This window comes from Heloderma suspectum, chromosome 1 (assembly GCF_057233095.1).
Source record: "Heloderma suspectum isolate Gila_16-S chromosome 1, 16-S_ref, whole genome shotgun sequence".
NCBI classification, from domain to species: Eukaryota; Metazoa; Chordata; class Lepidosauria; order Squamata; family Helodermatidae; genus Heloderma; species Heloderma suspectum.
In genome coordinates, this window is record NC_139458.1 from 13,740,876 (window position 1) to 13,760,924 (window position 20,049).

At 47.4% G+C, this 20,049-nt stretch overlaps 1 protein-coding gene across 2 annotated transcripts in view; it reads left to right on the top strand.

The window, feature by feature from the left end:
• Positions 1 to 20,049, top strand: part of PRKCH (protein kinase C eta) — a 156,490-nt gene that overhangs the window by 24,021 nt on the left and 112,420 nt on the right. For both annotated transcript variants that reach the window (XR_014788084.1, XM_084836590.1), the window contains exon 2: positions 15,181 to 15,244. Coding sequence is in view for 1 of the 2 variants with exons in the window: in XM_084836590.1 (XP_084692716.1) it covers positions 15,181 to 15,244 (64 nt within the window). In the remaining variant the exon portion in view is untranslated. The remainder of the gene's footprint in view (positions 1 to 15,180; positions 15,245 to 20,049) is intronic.

Sequence of the window (20,049 nt, forward strand, 5' to 3'; positions counted from 1 at the left end):
CAAAGCCAGCCTTGGGCGGGGGCAGAGGCAAAAGGGGGAGGGCAACTCCCTTTCTCTACCTGAAACCCTTTTTTCTCTCTCTTCCTGCCACTCTGTTTTCTTTCCCCCTCTTCCTTCCCACCCAGTGGTCCGCCAGGGGAGGGATGGGTCGCTTTTGCCAGAGGTCTGAAGGGGGTTTTGAAATGAGGCTGACAGTCACATGCAGCCATAGGGCCCCTGGTTGGACTAAAGTGTGTATGTGTTTATGATCATGGATCATGGAATGACACTGGTGAACTAGCATGTCTTCTGAATATTCTGAAATACAGAATATTGTAATACAGGATGACATTATATTCTTTGTAGTATTGGGAAAAATATATATAAATACATTACAAAAAGGAAAGAATTGAAATGAGTTAGCATTCCGGAGATCTGAATGCTCCGTTTCACAAAATCTCATGATGGACGGGAAACACCCAGTATTACTTTGCCTTATGTTTGTCAATGGTTTCTGTATGGGAACTTTATATAATAGACTTCCTGCATTCCACCTGCTTGTATTCATGTCCATCGGAAATTAAAAAGATGGAATAGCAATCACCTCCTTCTTCTGCCAGCTTCTGTTCAGCTGAATGAGGACTGTGCCAAATAGAGTAGTAACTTCGGATAACCAGGAAGAAAGGCACGTCTCTGCAACAGGTTGGAATATTTAGATGCGCCTGGGGAATTTTCGAAGTTGCAAAATCTAGGCTAGATACAATATGAACTGGAAAACATTTTGTACTGTTCACACAATGATTGTTTTCTTCACAAGGGATGCTAAAAACAGATTTCCCACTTCTTTAAATTGAAAGAGCCAATTTGTTCTCCTCTTTCTATAGCTCAATAACAGCATCTAGCCAAAGTGTGTTTTAGCATCTCTTGAGGGGGAAATACGAAGGGCTCGGCTCCCAGGATTCAACCTGCATCTTCCCAGCTCTAAAGGATTGAACCTGATTTTTTTTTACTTCTAAGAGTTATTAGTTGCCCGATAGTTCTCAGGGTGACATGCAACACAAATAAAATCTATATAAATCCAATCGACCCATAAAACAACCAATTAAAGGTAAGCAATTAAAAACAACAATCAGTTAAAATCAGCAGAAACTAAATCAGGCACCACAAAAAATAATAATCTTAAAATAGCACAGAGATAAAACTACACAACATACAAGCAGAAATCCAAGAGGATTAAAAGGCTGAGAGAATCCAAAGCTCTTTGCCTGGTGCTGCAAAGATAATGAAATGGGCACCAGGTGAACTGCTCTGGGGAGCATTACCAAACGTGCTTTTCTAGAGAAGTGTAAAAAATTGTGCATGTTCTCAATCAAGTTCATGCATCTGTATAACTGGAGGGGAGTGGGGCTTCTAGGGAAAAGGCCTGCTTGGAAGATGGCACCCATTTGAGGGCAAGCGAAGCAGAGCACGTGATCCATGCTGCCATGCTGTTGACCTGGCTGAACAATCTCTGCTCCCCAAGAACCTTCCATGTTGTGTTCTAACCTACTGCAGCTTTCCCCAATCTGGGGACTTCCAGATGTTTTGGACTTCAATGCCCATCAGCCCCAGCCAGCTTGGTCAATGGCTGGGAATCGTGGGAGTTGTAGTCCACAATATCTGGAGTGCAACAGGTTGGGGAAGGCATAATATACCCTACAGGTATAAACACTTAGGGGCATGATTAGCCGTGTTCCTTGGGGGAAGGGACAGACAGTATGTTGCAGGCTGCCACTGCTGTAGGGGAACAGGGCAGTGAACCTTTTTCAGCCTGAGGGCTGAATTAATTGCAGAGAAGCACTCAGGGGCTGCATTCCAGTGATGGGCGAAGCTGAAGGCAAATGGGGTGAGGCCAAAAATACAATAAATGCCAGCATATTATATCTCAAAGCTCTTTCTGCCAGGAGCTAAGCCTTGTGAGAGCATTGCCTCCTTTTAGAATGGGGGAAAACTGCACAAAAGCCAGGAAATATGGCACCAATGGCACTGGAAAATTTGGGGCCAAATCTATATTTCACTGCATTTTAAAAAAAATTCCAATTAACGCTGTCAAAAGCTTTATACATATATTTGTTCTTAAGAATAAAATATGTACATCTTATCATTGTTAATCATAATTAACAATTATCATTGTTAATAGCATGGATAATTTGTAAATTGTTGTACAGTTTATTGTGCATTTGTTGAACAAATTTGTATGGATAGATAATGTACATGTATTGTAATGGAAATGAAATGAAGAACAGCTAAAATCTAAAAAAAAACCCCACACAACAAAAAACAAAAGCCAAGAAACCACCAAATATCCGGGGTTGGGTGGAAAGGCAAAGGGCAGGGAAGGGGCGCGACCTTCTGGAGAGCTCCAAAGGGCTGGATCTGGACCACAGGATGGTCGGAGTTGGCCCCGGGCCTAAGGTTCCCCACCCCTGCTGTATAGCGACCAAGGAAGGATGGAGGATCAAGTTCACTTTGTGTATGTGCCTATGGTCTGTGAATGCAAAAAGAAAGGAAGGAAGGAAGGAAGGAGACTTGCCGCATTTTGCGTACCTGGACCCTTTACACATCTGAAGAACGTAGCATGTCTTCATGCATGCACAGGTTGCTGACTCTGCGTGCACTGAGTAAACTGCGTCACTTTGACACCCTGCAATATACAATGGGACCCAGGGCTGGCTCCAGAGAGTGGCAAGTTTGGGCATTTGACAGGGCCTCAAGACAAGCAGAGGGGCCACCATCCTAAATGTGTCATCATTTCCATTCTGCTTAGAGTATTCAAGAAATTCAGATGCAGATTAAGAGAACGATCCATTTACATGTCTCTCCCCTTCCCAGTTAAGGGGGCTGAACTGAGGGAAGCTGTGCCTAAGGGACCCTAAATCTCAGAGCCAGCACTCATGATAGTCAGTTGCTTGTACAATCAGGGAAGCCACTTGGTGAAGGCTGTATGGTGGTCCTGCCCAATTTCTACTCCCATCTCAGATGGTTCTCAGGCCCTGTGATACTTAGATCAAGTTCCTTGCTTCCTTCCTTGCCGTCCTGCCAAACTATATCCACCCTTCCTCTTGGTCCTACGGAGTCTAGGGGGAGTCTGGGCTGTACCTAAGGGGAGAGTGAACAGCTCATTAAGTGTGGCTGAATACAACAATATCATCAACTCATGGGTTTCCCCGCTTAGCCCCCTTCCACAGACATTATTGGCCTCTGTGGGTAAGGCATGGGGAAATACACAACGTGATGACATCACATCATGCACTTCAGGAACATGGCGTTACACACAGGAGGGTGGAAACTGGATGCAGAGTTTCTGATTTTGTCATTGTGTCTAGTTCCTCGCTCACTGTCTCAGCTCACTCTATGCAATGTGCAGATAGCTCTTTAAAAGTTTTCATGACCCACCATATATATCCACCCAAGTGACACAAGCTGAATATCTCCACCGTCCCTAACATGGCACCTTCTAAACATGTTGGAGTATGACTGCCCAGCAGCCCCCAGACCGTATTGGCTGGGGATTATGGGAGCTGTAGTCCACATCTGGAGGGCACCAAGTTGGGGAAGGCTGGAGTATCTGACCAAGCACGTTCTCCCTGCCCCCCACTTCTTCTTTGTGAGATGTATTAAAAACAAGTGTTAGCAAACCGGACCAATAGGGCTGGATGTGGCCCACACCCATGCAATTACACAGCTATCTCACTGCAGTATGAAATGCATCTGGGGTACAGCTGAGATTGCAGTGCACACGATGAGGTGATAGCAAGGGAGGGTTGCTTGTAGTTGATGTATGCACACCGGCATTTTTACACAGCTGGGGAAAGGTGGAGGAATTTCTGAAAGTGCTAGGCACTTTCATTGGCACCTGTGTCTTGGCTGTGCCACTTCATGGGAAGGCTCCCATGACTGGATGCTTCTCCATGCAGTAAAAATGATCTGCACGTAGAAAGCTAGCATTTCAGGAAGAAGGGTTGTAGCTCAGCCAGCTCCATGACATGCTAGTTTTCTAGGCACGGGGATATTTTTAATTTTTGTATGGAGGAGAAGGCTAGGCTAGAATTCTTCTACTTGATGTGCCAGTTTTATTCATACAGATACAGTCAGGGCCAGAAATATTGGAACAAGGATAACTGTTTTGGCAGTTGGCCTCTGTACACCACCTCATTGAAGTTGAAAGGAAACACACCCAGATGGGAATGAAGTCAGGACTTTCAGCTGTAATTCAAGGGGGTTGACAAAAGTGGGGCACTAACCATTCAGGAAGGACAGCCAGTGGCATACACACACACCCATCGTTGGTGACTTATAAGTAATGGAACAACAGCTGACAAGCAGCTGCATGGCCAGGTGTGGCCTGTTTCCCGGGTACCCCATGACCAATCAAGCAGATAAAAGGCCTGGAGGTGGTTCTGAGTGTTACATTTGCATTTGGTAGCTGTTCACTGGAACTCCCAACATGAGGTCCAAAGAGGTGTCCATGCGGGTGAAGGAGGCCATCATTAGGCTGAGGAAACAAAATAAACCCATCGGAGAGATAGCAAAAACAGTGGGAGTGCCCAACACAACAGTCTGGAACTTCCTGAAAAAGAAGGAATTAACTGGCAAGCTCAGCAACAGCAAAAGGCCTGGAAGACCATGGAAGACAACTACAGTGGATGACTGCAGAATTCTGCTCAGGGTGAAGAGGAACTCTCACAACATCTAGCCAGGTCAAGAATACTCTTGCGGAGGTAGGCATGTCATTGTCAACATCTACAGTCAAGAGACGGCTTTATGAATGTAAATACAGAGGCTTCACAACAAAGTGCAAACCACTGGTAACGCTCAAGAACAGAAAGGCCAGATTAGCCTTTGCCAGCAAACACCTAAAAAAGCCTGCCCCGTTCTGGAATAAGATTCTTTGGACAGATGAAACCAAGATTAACTTGTACCAGAATGATGGGAAGAGAAAAGTATGGAGAAAGAAAGGAACAGCTCATGATCCAAAACATACCACATCATCTGTCAAACATGGTGGAGGCAGTGTTATGGCATGGGCATGTATGGCTGCTGATGGAATCAGGTCACTGGTGTTTATTGATGACCTGACTGCTGATAAAAGCAGCAGGACGAATTCTGAAGTGTATAGGGCTATACTTTCTGCTCAGATTCAGCCGAATGCTGCCAAACTGATGGGACGCCGCTTCATATTGCAGAAGGATAATGACCCCAAACATACAGCAAAAGCTACCCAAGAGTTTCTCAAGGCAAAGAAGTGGGATGTTCTTCAATGGCCAAGTCAGTCACCTGATCTTAACCTAATAGAGCATGCTTTTCACTTACTGAAGATAAGACTGAAGGAAGAAAGACCCACAAACAAGCAGCAGCCGAAGGCAGCTGCAGTAAAGGCCTGGCAAAGCATCTCGAGGGAGGAAACTCAGCATTTGGTCATGTCCATGGCTTCCGCACTTCAGGCAGTCATTGACTGCAAAGGATTTTCATCCAGGTATTAAAGACGACCCTTAAGTTTGAGATCATGTTCGTTTGTTCCATTACTTATGAGCCACCAACGATGGGTGTGTGTGCCTGCCACTGGCTGTACTTCCTGAATGGTTAGTGCCCCACTTTTGTCAACCCCCTTGAATTACAGCTGATAGTCCTGACTTCACTCCCATCTCGGTGTGTTTCCTTTCAACTTCAATGTGGTGGTGTACAGAGGCCAACTGCCGAAACAGTTATCCTTGTTCCAATATTTCTGGCCCTGACTGTATATCTGTTTGACTGGAGAGGCATTTAACTAATTTGAGCAAGTGTTGTTGGTATAGCTTCATTTTTGTTGGGGAAAGGAATATGGGGTTAAGCCCTTTTTTAGAGGGGCATGGGGTGTGGAAATTGGTTCCTCATGCATAGGGCCTCCAGGTATGTTTGAACAGGCATACAGAATACATCAGTATCTAGTATTATCACTAAAGTCAGCAGCTGCTGGATGAGACCCCGCGATAAAGAGCTTTGAAGAGTCTTGTCCTCCTGTTCCATTTGAATAGGTTTCAAGGGGCCGATCAAACAGGTTTACCAAGAGGTGCAGGCATTTTATGTGAACGCTACAGATGTCATGGCAGGGCGAAACTCCCCGCAAGAAGCTGAGGGCGGACTTTCTTGAGTAACAGCTTGAGTCAAAACAAAAGAAGAAGGGGGAGAAAAAGCAGCTTCATTGTGCCAGGGCTGGAAAACCAGCATATGTTAAGCAGCTAGGCACTCCGATGTCTCTGATTTTCCAGCCTTAAAACCCTGAAGTCCTGCAGTTTGCTGCTTTAGCAACACCCCCACTGAGGCAAGCTGGTCAACACCTTGTTCGTGACAGGCATCAGGTCTGGTGTCAAGGGTAGCCATGGTCAGGTGCTTGCCGAGGGCCCACACTCCGGTAGGGGCCCAGTGACAAGAGGCCCTGGACTTGCTCCTCCTCTTTGCCATTGCACCCTGCTTGTTCACCTGCCTCTTGCTGAGGCCCAGGCAACGGTGGTGGTGAGAAGGAGGAGCAGGAGATGCCACAGCCTGCTTGCTCCCTGGCCCTCTCCCTGCCAAGCAAGCAAATGGAAGCAATAATGAGAAAGAGGAGGAGGAGAAACAGCAGCTAGTGACAAGGGCGGTGAGAAGGTAGACTCCTTGACGGAGGGGGCCCAGGGAGGGTGTCTTGCCCAGGGGCCCTGAAAACCTGGAGCCAGCACTGATGGTCATCCTGCGATCTGTTTTGGCTCAGGGGCTTTTTCATGTTTTTCAGGGCACATCTGTATTACCGATTCAAAACCAGTTCAGCAGCCATCCTATTGCTCCAGGGAATGCTGGGAATTGATGAGGGCCAGAGTTCGCTCACACGAAATGCTCTGCTCTTCACTTCCTAGGATTCCTTGGCAGAAATCATGGCAGTGAACTGGTGTGAAATGGATGTAAAGTTTTTTGCTACAGAAAGGCTCGGGATATGTTTGTCTTCTGTCTGGAAGATCCAAATGCACACGCTAGTAAACATGGCAGACAACCCATCAGAGAGTTCTCCAGGGGAACGTGTAGAACAGCCTCCCCCATCCTGGCACCCTGCAGAGGTGTTGGGCTACCACTCCCATTATTCCCAGCCAGCATAACCATAGGGATTATGGTAGTTGTAGTCCAGCACATCTGAAGGGTGGAGAAGACTGAACATCCTCAGGGATTGCTCTTCCACAGCTTTCATTCACTACCTACAGAGGCCAACCACCGTTATCCCTCTGGTAGTCACTTTATGCATTGCCAAAAATTGAACGAGGGCCAAAGAGGACATTTTTGTTGTTGTTCAGTCGTTCAGTCGTGTCCGACTCTTCGTGACCCCATGGACCATAGCACGCCAGGCCTTCCTGTCCTGCGCTCTCTCCCGGAGCGTGCTCAAGTTCATATTCATTGCATCCATGATGCTATCTAGCCATCTCATCCTCTGCCGTCCCCTTCTCCTTTTGCCTTCAGTCTTTCCCAGCATCAGGGTCTTTTCCAGGGAGTTTTAGATTTGCATAAAATTTGCATAAAATGTATATATGCTTATTTATCTGTACAGATGCGCATTTAAAAATGATTGCTATAATTTAGCTAGAAATACAAATCTTCTCACTAGGGCCAGCCCAAAATGTTTTGCTGCCTAAGGTGAAGTACAAAATGGCAGTTGAATCTTACTTCAGTGCTCGCTGCCTTTACTGCACTTGAGGGCAGCAGGCACGAGGCAGGCTGTGTGGGGCACCTACAGATCTGTCCTCCAAAATCTTGCTGTCGCTCCCTGCCCACACATAGTTTCCGGGTTTGGACATAACAGAAAACTATGGTTAATTAACCTAGGAGATGCTGACTTGTGACTCACCAAGAAGGAATGAGAGAAGATGCAGTGCAAGGACTGAACACTTGGACACACGTCTTGTGCATATCTCAGCATAATAATAAGCTAAAGAGGAGTACCTCCTCCAATATCAACTTGTTCATGCAAAAGCATCAGAAGAGGCCCTTCTCTGTACCCCCTCCATAAAAGTACATGTATAAAAGACAGGGCCTTCTCTGTGGTGGCACCCTGACTTTGGAATGCCCTCCCACCGGAGATAATGCCTGGTGCCAAGGCTGTACTCATTTTGGCACCAGGGAACACCTTTTTGTTTGCACAGGCTTTTTCAGGCAAACTCTCAAAATTCTTACATTTTGAAATTCAAGTTTGTATCTTTTTTTGCAGGCTGAAATAGTGTTATGCTTATGCCTCTTGATTTTACTTTTTATGGCTTAGCTTTTAGTTTGTCTTTATTGTATTGCACAGTGTAGTGTTAGAATCATAGAATCATAGGGTTGGAAGGGGCCTACAAGACCATCAAGCCCAACCCCCTGCTTGGTGCAGGAAGCCTGATTCCCAGGCAGTCTCCCATCCAAGTACTAACCAGGGCTGACCCTACTTAGCTTCTGAGATCTGATGAGATCGGGCACATCGTTTAAGTTGTTTTATGTACACTGCCCTGAAATACTTTTTGGGATGAAGGTGCAGCTTATACATTTGAAAAATAAATTTATGGAGGCTTCCAACTAACGGGCAGCAATCCCATAGGACACCTTAAAAACCAAGGTGTGTATGTCTAAACATGGCCTGGAAATTGTCCTCACATATTAAATGCTGCAACTCCCAGTGCCTATGGTATGGCCTTTCCCTCTGAGTGTTACTAACCTTGTATTCTAGGAGCTTCTCTTTCTCTCTCTTGACCTAGAGAGAAAATGTAAAGGATGCCATAAGAATTTGAAGTTTAGCCTCCAGCATTTCTCTTCTTCTTCTCATCCACAGCAGTGAAGTTGTGCATGTGTGTTTTTTTAATGGAAAAATGCCAAGCTCAATTTTCTCGTATCAACCGGCTGTACCTGCTCTTCCACATTAGTGTGTGCCTTGTATGGGTGACAGAGGGTTGTCCTCATCTCTGTGGAAGAGGTGTGTGTGTGTATTTGGAACCCGCTGCCACTGATGACTAATTCATAGTCAGTTTATGTTATATGTGTGAGATTTGTGATTTAAGTCATAGAATCATAGAATAGTAGGGTTGGAAGGGGCAATAATACCATCGAGTCCAACCCCCTGCTCAATGCAGGAATCTAAGTCAAAGCATCCCTGACAGATGGCTGTCCAGCCTCATCTTCAATGCCTCCAGTGTGGGAGAGCCCACCACCTCCCTAGATCATTGGTTCCATTGTCGTATTGCTCTAACAGTCAGGGAATTTGTCCTGACATTCAGCCGGAAACTGGCTTCCTGTAACTTGAGCCCATTATTCCGTGTCCTGCACTCTGGGATGATTGAGAAGAGATCCTGGCTTTCCTCTCTGTGACAACCTTTTAGGTACTTGAAGAGCGCTATCATATCTCCCCTCAGTCTGGTCTTGCAACTTGTGTCCCCTTTGGATTTCAAGTGGTACATGTAGGAGATGAAGGAATAATGGCAGCATGAAGGGGCCGTAGCTCAGTGGCAGAGCCCCTGCTTTGCATGCAGAAGGTCTGGGGTTCAATCCCGGCATCTCCAGGTAGGGCTAGAAAAACTCCTGCCTGTATCCCTGGAAAGCCGCTGCTAATTAGTATCAACAGTACTGGGCTAGATGGACGGTCTGACTCTTATCTAGAGCTGCTTCCGATGTTCCTATGGAGCAGGTGGTGTGAACATAGGAAGTTGCCATACACTAGATCAGACTGTCCATCTGGCCTAGTATTGACTGCAGCAACCTTTCTCAACTGGGCACCCTCCAGATGTGTCAGACTACAACTCCCATTACCCCAGGCATGTGCTGGCTGGGGATGGGAGTTGTAGTCTGACACATCTAGAGGGTGCCTGCTTGGGGGAGGCTGGTTTGAAGCAGCTCTTCGGTATTGCTGCAGAGGCCTTTCCCATCACTCGCGATCAGATCCTTTTAACTGGAGGTGCCTAGGATTGAAGCTGGGGATTTCTGCATGCAGAGCGTGTGCTCCTATGCCCCTCCCCTCCACCTGAGACCCTGGAGGCTGCTGCCAGTCAGAACAGATGACACTGAACTAGATGGACTAATAATCTGGTATAGGGCGGCTTCCTGTGTGAATGGTCAGGAGCTCAACTGGGTAGAGTGCCAGCTCTGCTGTAATAGAAGGTGCTGCAGGTCTCAAACTGGCACTCTGGCAGTGGGACGTCACTGCCTTTGTTTTTTCACCACTGTGGCAGCTTGTAGGTCAGGGGTGCAGAACTTCCTTCAACCTGACGTCCTAATTCCATTTTGGAGAAGCTCTCAGGGACTGTATTCCAGTGGCGGGAAGGGCCAAAATACCAAAAATAGCTCCACACTGTAGCTTAAAGCTCTTACTCCTGGTAAGTAAGCCTCGGGAGAGGCATTCCAGCCTTTTAGAACGGGGGGAAAATGCAGAAAAGCCAGGAAACCACCAAACAACTGGTATATGGGGGAAAGGGGGTGGGGTCAGGGGAAAGGGGCAGAACCTTCTGGGGACCCCTGGGGGGCTGCATTCCACCCCTGGGCCTGAAGCTTTGCACCATTGCTATAGGTAGAGGAAACCTGCTGGCACAATTTTGCCTTTGCGCTATAGCACCACTGGAGCAGATGCCTAGAGGGTGGTACTGCGTTTTCCAGCCCAGCAGCAATCAGCCGGCACAAGGAGCCGGCAAGGTTCCTTTGGGGTCCTCTAAAGCTGCTGACTTTGGCTTGGCACCTCAGTCTGAGCAATTCATGGCTCAGGTGCAGAGTGAGCTGCTTGCAGACTCGCTTCTCCGCCTGCCGATTCACCCCCGTGCCTCCAGGTTACGCTGCCTTTAGTGTTTGCATGGATGAGATCCTGGGTTCATTCCTTGGCATCTCTGGTTAAAGTGTCTCCGGTAGCCCGGCTGGGAAAAGCACTGTGCCTGCGGGTTCCTTCTGGACATACAAAAGGAGTGTTGAGAAAGGAAGAGTGAGTGAGCCGCCCTTCCTCCCCTCCCTGCCTCTGGGTTTTGCCTAAGTGGGGGGATGCCTGTTCTGTCTTGGCATGGGAAGAATGTGCATCTTCCCATGGGGGGAAAGGTCAAGTTTTTGAAAGCATGCGGGATAGCTGCAGCATATGGTACTGGCTGAATTCCATTTCTGAGAAGCTCAGCTTTTAGAAAACAAAAACAAGTTTCTAGCCCTTGTGATGGGTAAAATATGCTTTGGGGGAAGGTCTGGGAGAGAAAACAAAAATCTTTCTGGTTTCCAGGGATGGGAATCCTTGCCCATCCTCATGTCTGAGAAGCAGATTAGACTCTGCTCAATAAGATAAATTATGGAGATCGACATAATTTTTACGGAGTATAGTAGAATTCACCAGAATTTGAGTTGTCTCGGCACAGAATTTTGTCTGGAGCAGGGGTAGGTAACCCAGTGCCCTCCAGATGTTTTGAACTACAACTCTCTCAATCCCTAACCATTTGGCCACGTTGGCTGGGACTGATGAGAATTGTAATCCAAAATATCCAGAGGGCACCAATTGCTTACCCCTGGCCCAGAGCAGCTTTCCTTAACCTGGTGCGCCCAGGTGTTTTGCATGTCAACTCCTTTCAGCCCTCACCAGCACAGCTAAAGGTCAGGAATTCTGGTAGTTGTAGTCCGCAACATCTGTTGGACACCCGGTTGGGGAACTGTGCCAGCTCCAGATTTTGGAGGGTCCTTGGGCAAGACACACCTCTTGCTAGACGCAGACAAAGAGCCAGTAAGTAAGGCAGTGGCATCTGCTTCTCCTTCTTCTCACCCCCAATGTTCTCTGGGCCGTAGCAAGAGGCAGGTGAACAAGCAGGTTGTACTTACGGAGAGGAGGAGCATTTCCAGGACCCTTGTTAGCGGGCCCATGCTGGGTGTGGGCCCTCAGCAGGTGCCCAACCATGCCAACCTTTGGCGCCTGTCCTGTTGGGGAAGGCTGATCTAGAGCATCGCACACACAGCCCTGGATGTGGCTTATGACAAAATGGGGCATGGTTTAGCCCAGGCTTGGGACTTGGAAAGTCCTGCTCATTTTTAATGGGGGAAAAAATTAAGCCCAAGTTTCACTCTGCCTTTAAAATCAATGGGGCATAAAGTGCTTAAGGGTTTTTTTAAAGCATAAGATGCAGAGACAGAGTTTGTTTGGTGAGAGCTTAAGGATATATATGCACTGCTGTAATCTTCACCAGACATCTAGGGTGTGTTCATAGAAAGGCAAAGAATAGTGCTTTACAAAGGCTTCTAGAATCTTGGTATCAGAAAATACTACTAAGGACACACTTCTTTTTAAGCAGTGGACTTCACAACTCCCCCCCCCCCTTCTCAATGAAAGCACACACCCGGAGTCTACATAAAAGTGGAGGGAGGGAGCTGAGTCCCTCCATGTCAAAACACTCAACTGTAGTATGTATGGCAACAGTATTCTGACAACCTCGTGCACACAAGGGACGCATTGGTGACATAGCTTCTGTGTCATAGCGTTCTTGTCACCCTACATTGTGGTTTAGCGAGACGTCTGAACACGGCGTATGTTTTCTCCCCCCTCCCCATTATCCTGCCTTCATAGAATCATAGAATAGTAGGGTTGGAAGGGGCCTACAAAACCATCGAGTCCAACCCCCAATCCCCTTGTGTGCAGGATGACGACATGGGACGTCACTACGTCCTTGATATGTTCATGGATGTTATTATTTTACGTTATCTAAGAAAGAAGAAAAATGTATTACATCTGGAAGAGTTGAAAGCTCATGGTTGTGATCTGCACCTCTGTGAGTTGATTTTCTAGGACTTAAAGCAAATCCACAGCACAATCCTAGGCATGTTTTCCTGGTAGTTTAGAGCCCATTGTGTTTAATGGGAATCACTCCCTACTCTGTGTGTTTAGGGTGGATTGATTGTCTTATCGGTGCGTAGACTGGGAATTGGTTGCTATTCTTATTTATTAAGTTTGACATCAAACTTAATAAATATTAAGTTAATATTCAACTTAATATTCAACTCCTGTGAATATTGTACTTCACGGAGAAGGCTATCAATGGCTACTAGTCCTGATGGCTATATGCTACCTCCAATATCAGAGGCAGTCTGTCTGTGTTCACCAGTTGCTGGGGAACATGGGCAGGAGGGTGCTGTGGCACTCTTGTCTGGCTTGTGGGTTTCCCATGGGCAGCTGGTTGGCCACTGTGTGAACAGGATGCTGGACTAGATGAACCCTTGGTCTGATTCAGCAGGGCTCTTCTTACGTTGTTATGTACTTCTAAACCGGTTCAGCATAGGAAGTTGCCTTCTGCTGAGTCAGACCTTGGTCCATCTTGCCCAGTAATGTCGACACTGACTGGCAGCAGCTGTCCAGGATTTCAGACAGGAGTTTTTCCTGCCCTGCCTAGAGATGCTGGGATCACACCGGAGACCTTCTGTATGCAGAGCCAGTGCTCTATCACTGAGCTACGTCCCCTCTAAGGATCCTTGGAGTTGCTCTATTGTACGTTTCCTTCCATGCCAAACTTCAGGCCGATGGTGCAGATTGTGATGGGTGCTCTTTCTTTTTATTTTTTTTATTGTGTCTTGTTAAAACAAACTGCTTATTTTGGTCTGGTTGCAAGTTCAGGCACGAGGGAAGGCTGTTGGAAACCACTGAGTCATCCCTCTAGAGAACCCTATTTTCAGAATAAGTTCAACTGTTGCAAATATTACACGTGGTGTGAGACTCATGTTTACATTTAGTGGCAGTGATTTTTAAAGGAAATTAACAGGGAGCTTTTTATAGATGGCGTGTGATGGGGTGACTTAAACTTCAGCAGATCTTAGCAGAACTGCTATAAAAGGAACGCTAAACCAAAATCCTCCTGGTCTGCTGACCTCTATTTTGGCCAAAGAATAACGAAAAACAAAGGCAGACTCTGTAGAGACCTGTGGAAAATAAGCTAGTGGGTTTATTCAGCGCAGGGCAGAGCAGACATTGGGCTTGCTGGGTCTTCTTTGTTATTTACTCGAATCCCAAGGTTCACAAGCACAGGGCCAGGCTGACCATAAGGCGCAACGAGTCAGTTGCCTCAGGCAGCAGATGTGGAGGGCTGGAGAGCAAGCAAGCTATGTGTGTGACACATGGTCTGCCTTGACTTCCCTAATCTAGTCTGCTGTCTTCAGGTCCAGTCGAGGATGCTGACCCGTCACTAGTGTTGAAGTCAGTGAAGGCTGGTAGCTCCAGTGTCAGTAGAATGGTGAATCTGCTCCAGGTTTCAGTCAGGACCAGTCAGAACTCTAAAGGAGCTTTCCAGGGTGCTTCTGGCTGGTTTCTGACTGAAACCTGGAGCGGATTCACTGCCTCACTGACATCGGAGCCACCAGCCTTCAGTGGTCATGGGCTTAGTTTCACTAGGCTGGTGGCTGTTCAAAATTCCACAGAAGTGGTTAGAGCATTCTTCTCCAACCTGGTGCTTTCTAGCTGTTTTGGACTACAACCCCCAGCATGCCTGACCATTGTCTGTGCTTGCTGGGGCTGATGGGAGATGGAGTCCACACCAACTGGAGGCACCAGACTGAGGAAGGCTGGGTGAGTGTTAGTTAGAGGCGGAGAGACCTGAGTTCAAACCCTTACTTTGCGATGACACTCACTGCATGTCCTTGGGCCAATCACAACTTAATCTATCCTGGGAGGTTAAAATGAGAACAAGAGAGCCATGAGTACTACTCTGAGACCATTGGAGGAAGTGCAGGTTATAAATGCAGTAAATATATTTTTTCCTAAAAGATGGCAGAGGCCCTTTTTTGGTAGACCACCCGATTTCCATTTTGGGTTGCCTGGACTTGGAAATAAGCAAGGAACAGATTGTTACGGCACAAACCTATACCTGTCTACTCAAAAGAAATGCCCATTACATTCAGTGTGGCTTGCTCCCAGGTAAGCGGTGGACATAGTTTTGCAGCCTGAGCCTGTATAGAGTGTTCAAATCCTGAACTCAGATCCAAGACTAATTCTCTGTACTCGCTGTGATCCTCATCCTGCAGACGATTACAGAAATGTTAATGACAGGGGAAGTATTGAACAAGACATGATTACTTTGTGGTTTTAATTTTTCTGAACCACCCAGAGCCCTTCAGAGCTTACATAGAAATAAATAAATAAACAAACAAACAAATAAATGTTCACACTCCATTTGACCATGTGTTCCCCCAATTCTCCTTCTCCTACAGGTGGACCTGGAACCAGAAGGAAAAGTGTTTGTAGCAATAACCCTCTCAGGCAGCTTCACTGAAGGTAAGAATATAAGAAGAGCTGCGCTGGATCAGACCAAGGTTTCTTCTAGGGAGTTCACATGGAAATTCATATGCATTTTTGTATGCTGCCATTCCATTTATTTAGTAGTGGGCCATAGGCCATTCACATATATAAAACAACTAAACAACTAAGGGCACAATCCTATGCATATTTAGACAGAGAAAAGGCCTACAACTCCCAGCATTCCCCAGCCAGCTTTGCGCCCTAAAACGTATTAGGGCAGATAAAACATGAGGTCAAAATCTAAGATGGTTAAAACTAAAATATATTCACAGTATAGTATTTAAAATCATTTAAAATATACGACTTCCACATGTAAATGGATAATTATGATCTGAAAATTAAAACAGCTAAAAGACACCCCCCCCCCCAAAAAAAAAAGATGCTAGGGAAAGTAGAAGGCAAAAGGAAGAGGGGCTGACCAAGGGCAAGATGGATGGATGATATTCTGGAGGTGACGGACTCGACCTTGGGGGAACTGGGGGTGGCAACGGCCAACAGGAAGCTCTGGCATAAGCTGGTCCATGAAGTCACAAAGAGTTGGAAGTGACTTAACGAATAAACAACAACAAAAGACCATTAAAACAAGGCATCCCCCAAACAGTCAACTGCATTGTCAAAAATGAATTTTGCATGAATTTTCGATGCCGCCAAAGCAAAGAGAGAGACCTTGTGAGTTATGGTGAGGGTGGTCTGGCTGCAACATTTTTGTACACGTTTCTCCTAATATGCACAGTTTTTGCAAGCAGCTTTCCCATATAGCAGTGGTGGACCACATAAGAAGAGCCCTGCTGGATCAGACCAAGAGTCCATCTAGTCCAACATTCTGTTCACACAGTGGCCAGGCAGCTGCCCATGGGAAACCCACAGGCAGGACATGAGGGCAACAGCATCCTCCCACCCATGTTCCCTAGCCACTGGTACACATAGGCATATTGCCTCTGATATTGGAAGAGGAGGACCGTATCCCCCCCGACTTCACCAACAGTCTTATTTTTAGTACTCTCACATATCCTGCCGTTAGCTGCCAGTGGCGGGCAGCAGGAGTCTCCTGTGGCCGCCGAACACAACAGAAGAGCACCACAGAAGAGCGCCACAATTGCCAAAGGTTCGTGTAGTCTTCGCATCTTTGTCAGAATGACTTTAGGGTATAGTTGGATGGGAGCAAAGATCTCCTTTAACAAGACCTAACTACACAGCAGGTGCAAAGTGTATATTAGAGACCTGATGCTGGGTGTTTGATTTTTGTAAAGAGCGGATTCAAAACAGGGCGACGGGAAGGCCGGGGGAAAATTTGGAGTGGAAAAGCACAGTGGTGTGGTGATAAAGTTTGAAGCCATATTGCCAAGGAGAGTCTAAAATGCAGCTGCATTGTTCCATCCTTTTTCCTCTCCCTTTCTCTCTGTATTATGTATACCTTTAGTAAAGCTAATGTGTCTTAGTTGTCCATTCAGAACCAAGCCAACCCAAAATACTTGGTGTTACAAGAACAAACAATATATTGTTGTTGAGGAAATCCATTTCCCTCCAGGTACTGTGAGGATTTCCAGCTAAGCTCAGAGGGAACAGGGAAGTCTGAGTGGGGCAGCAGATGATGTCAGTGGCATCCCTGCTCATCAAAATGTTCCGGGGCTTCGACCCTGTGTACCCTGGCTCCCCAACCCCACTGGAGAAGCAATAGGGAAAAAGTGGGAGCTTAATCCTTTAATTGTCAGTGGTTCCTCTGCAATTGGAATCCCGTATGGGGAGGATCAGGGGCTGGAGCAACTCCCCTACGAGAAAAGTTTAGAACATTTGGGGAGTTTTAGTTAAGACTAAAGCCAGTGCGGTGGGGCACCACTCTGCCACTCTCTTTTCTTTCTTTCCCTCCTCCTTCCCACCCAGTGGCCTGTCAGAAAAGGGACAAATCTCGCTTGCCAGAGGTCTGAACTGATCGCATGCAGAGGGCATTTGAAATTAGGCCAAGGGCTGCATGAAATTAGGCCAAGGGCCGCATGTGGCCTGAGGACCACAGGTTGCCTACCCCTGGTTTATAGGAATAGGGGACATGACAGAGATGTATGGTGTAGAGTAAGTGGATAGAGTAAAGTCTCTCAATACCAGAACCTGGGCTTCCTCCAGTGAATGGTGGGAAATTCAGGACAGCACCTTGAATAGGATACAAGAAAGTGTGTAAGAGACACAATGCCAGTGAAGGCTGGTGGCTCTGATGTCCGTGGGGTGGTGGGTCCGATCTGGGTTCAGTCAGAAATCTAAAGGAGCTATCCAAGGTGTGAAGCAGTGTGTGAAGCACCTTGGACAGCACCTTTAGAGTTCTGACTGGTTCTGACTGAAACCCAGAGCAGATTCACTGCCCCACTGACATCAGAGCCACCAAGCTCCACTGGAAGATGTTACTCATCCCAGCACTGCCCTCAGCATCCCTCTCCCTGCCCTGTAAGCCCTGCTCTTCCTTTGTTGAGTGGCGCGTGTGTGAGTAGAGGTGGCTTCTACTTGTATACACCTGAACACAAGTCAAACCCTTTGCGCAGTTGGGAACCCTGAGAAAGCCGAGTTCCCGGTCCCGTGGAGGCTTATATTTATATTCATGTGAGTAGGAGCCTCCTCCAGCCCCCACCCTCAGCACCGGGCAGGTGAGGACTCGGAGGGCGGGGCTGGCATGCGTGAGGATGTTGGGGGTGGGGCCAGCATATGTGCCTGTTGCACCTGCTGCCCAGGTGTGAACGGCTGATGGCCAGCTTCAAGGCCAGCCTCTGCTGCCCCTGTTGATGGCTCTTTATCTTTGGCCTGGAGAACCCTTCAGATAGTTCAGGGATAGGCAACCTTTTTGGGCCATGGGCACATTTGGCAATTTGAGATACTGTCGTGGGCATCACCACAAAATGGCTGCCATGGAAGGCGTGGCAAAGGGCAAGTAACCTGCCCCAAAGACTGAGTACAAGGCAGATGTGAGGTTTGAACCCCAACACACTGAACTGCTCCTTTGAACCCACAGTTTTCAGCCCCAACAGAAACCTATTTTCCAGCAATCCAAGCTGCCGCTAAGAAAATCCTAGCTGCTGATAACAAAACAGGCACCATGTTACCTATCCCTGAAATTGTCCTATATAAAGTAGGGCACAGGGCCACCTACCCACGTTAGCCTTTATGATGTCACAGGACAGGTTTTATATCAGGAGCTGTGACTGTGCTTCCAGAGGGAAAGTGTCAACGTGTGTTAATTTGTCCTTTCCTACCTGGGTATGAGATGGAGGCCTGGCATCAAAGGTAGACATGGTCAGGCACATGCCGAGGGCCCAGCGCCAGCAGGGGCCCACTGACAGTTGTGAACTGCCCAGAGAGCCTTTGCTGTTGGGCAGTACAGAAATGTAATAGCTAAATAAATAAGAGCCCCCGAACCTGCTCCTCCTCTCACTCTGGCCCAGACAATGGTGAGAAGGAGGAACAGTGCATCCCAGTCCCTGCTTGCTCACCAGCTCTCTGCCTGCCAAGTAAGCAAGTGGGAGCAATGATGAGAAAGAAGAGGGGCAGGAGCGGCTGGTGACCATGGTGGTAAGGAGGTAGGCTCACTGATGGAAGGGCCCATTGAGGATGTCTTGCCCAAAGGCCCTCAGAGGCCTGGAGCCAAGATTGACTGAATGTTCATGCATTCTCTCAAGCAGATGCATATTTTTCACTGCGTTCACTGTCGGAGTGCTTGTAAATGAGCCTCCTATTGTCTCTTTGGTTTTATTGGTGTGGGGAGGGTGTGTGTGTATAGGGGAAAATACTTGGAGGTTGGGGATCCTGTAAACCAGGGAGATGTGTTCACCGTCCAGATGTTGCTGGATTGCAAGTCCCATCAGCACTTGCCAGCACAGCCAACGTGAGGGATGATGGGAGTTGTACTCCAACAACGTCTGGAAGGCCACATGTTCCTCATCCCTGCTGTAAATGCAGTGATCTAATACGTTTAAATAAATATGAGGAGACGTCATTACAACGATTTTTTTGGTCAAAACTAGTACAGTTTTTTGTGCACTGAATATTAACCATGAGTCATTTTCAGGCTCAGCAGTTCCCTCTGCAGGAATTCAGTGCATAACTGTGATTCAGATATGGAAGGAGAGAAGGAGCGGGTTGGGGCTTGCCGTCTTTTTCTTCTTCCCCCAGGCCTCTTGTGCTTAAAACTTGAGATCTCTATGGCGAGCCTGGTGGATGGCTCAGCATGTAGGAGGCTGCTGAATCCAGGCTGCAGCATGGCGACTAGGAGCATGAGCCCTGCTGCAGCTAGGCTGAAATACGAGTCACAGAATCAACTGCAGGTCCTTGTCCTGATGAATACTGCCTTCACTTCCTTCCTCTTCCTCTTTTGTTTCCCCTGTATCGAATTTTAGACTGTAAGTTCCTTGAGGCAGGGGCCTGTCCTCTTGTACTCTGTGAAGCATGCATAATAATGATGACGATGATGTGCATGAGGTGCCTTCCTTCCTTCCTTCCTTCCTTCCTTCATTATATTTCTATACTGCCCCATAGCTGAAGCTCTCTGGGCAGTTGACAAAACACTTCCAACACTATAAGGGCACAATCCTATGGCTGCTAGTCAGCGGCTAGACAGCCATAGGGTAGGTCAGTTCCTAGGAACCGACCTCGGAGCCCATGCTCCAAGGTTGGTTCCCTGAGAACCAACCTTCCCCCCATCCCACACTGCCTCGCAGGCAGCTCAGAACAGCCCTGTGCTCCACGCTCGGAAGAGGAGTGTGGAGCAGTGAAAACGGGGCGTTCCTGGGGGCGCTCTGGGGCGG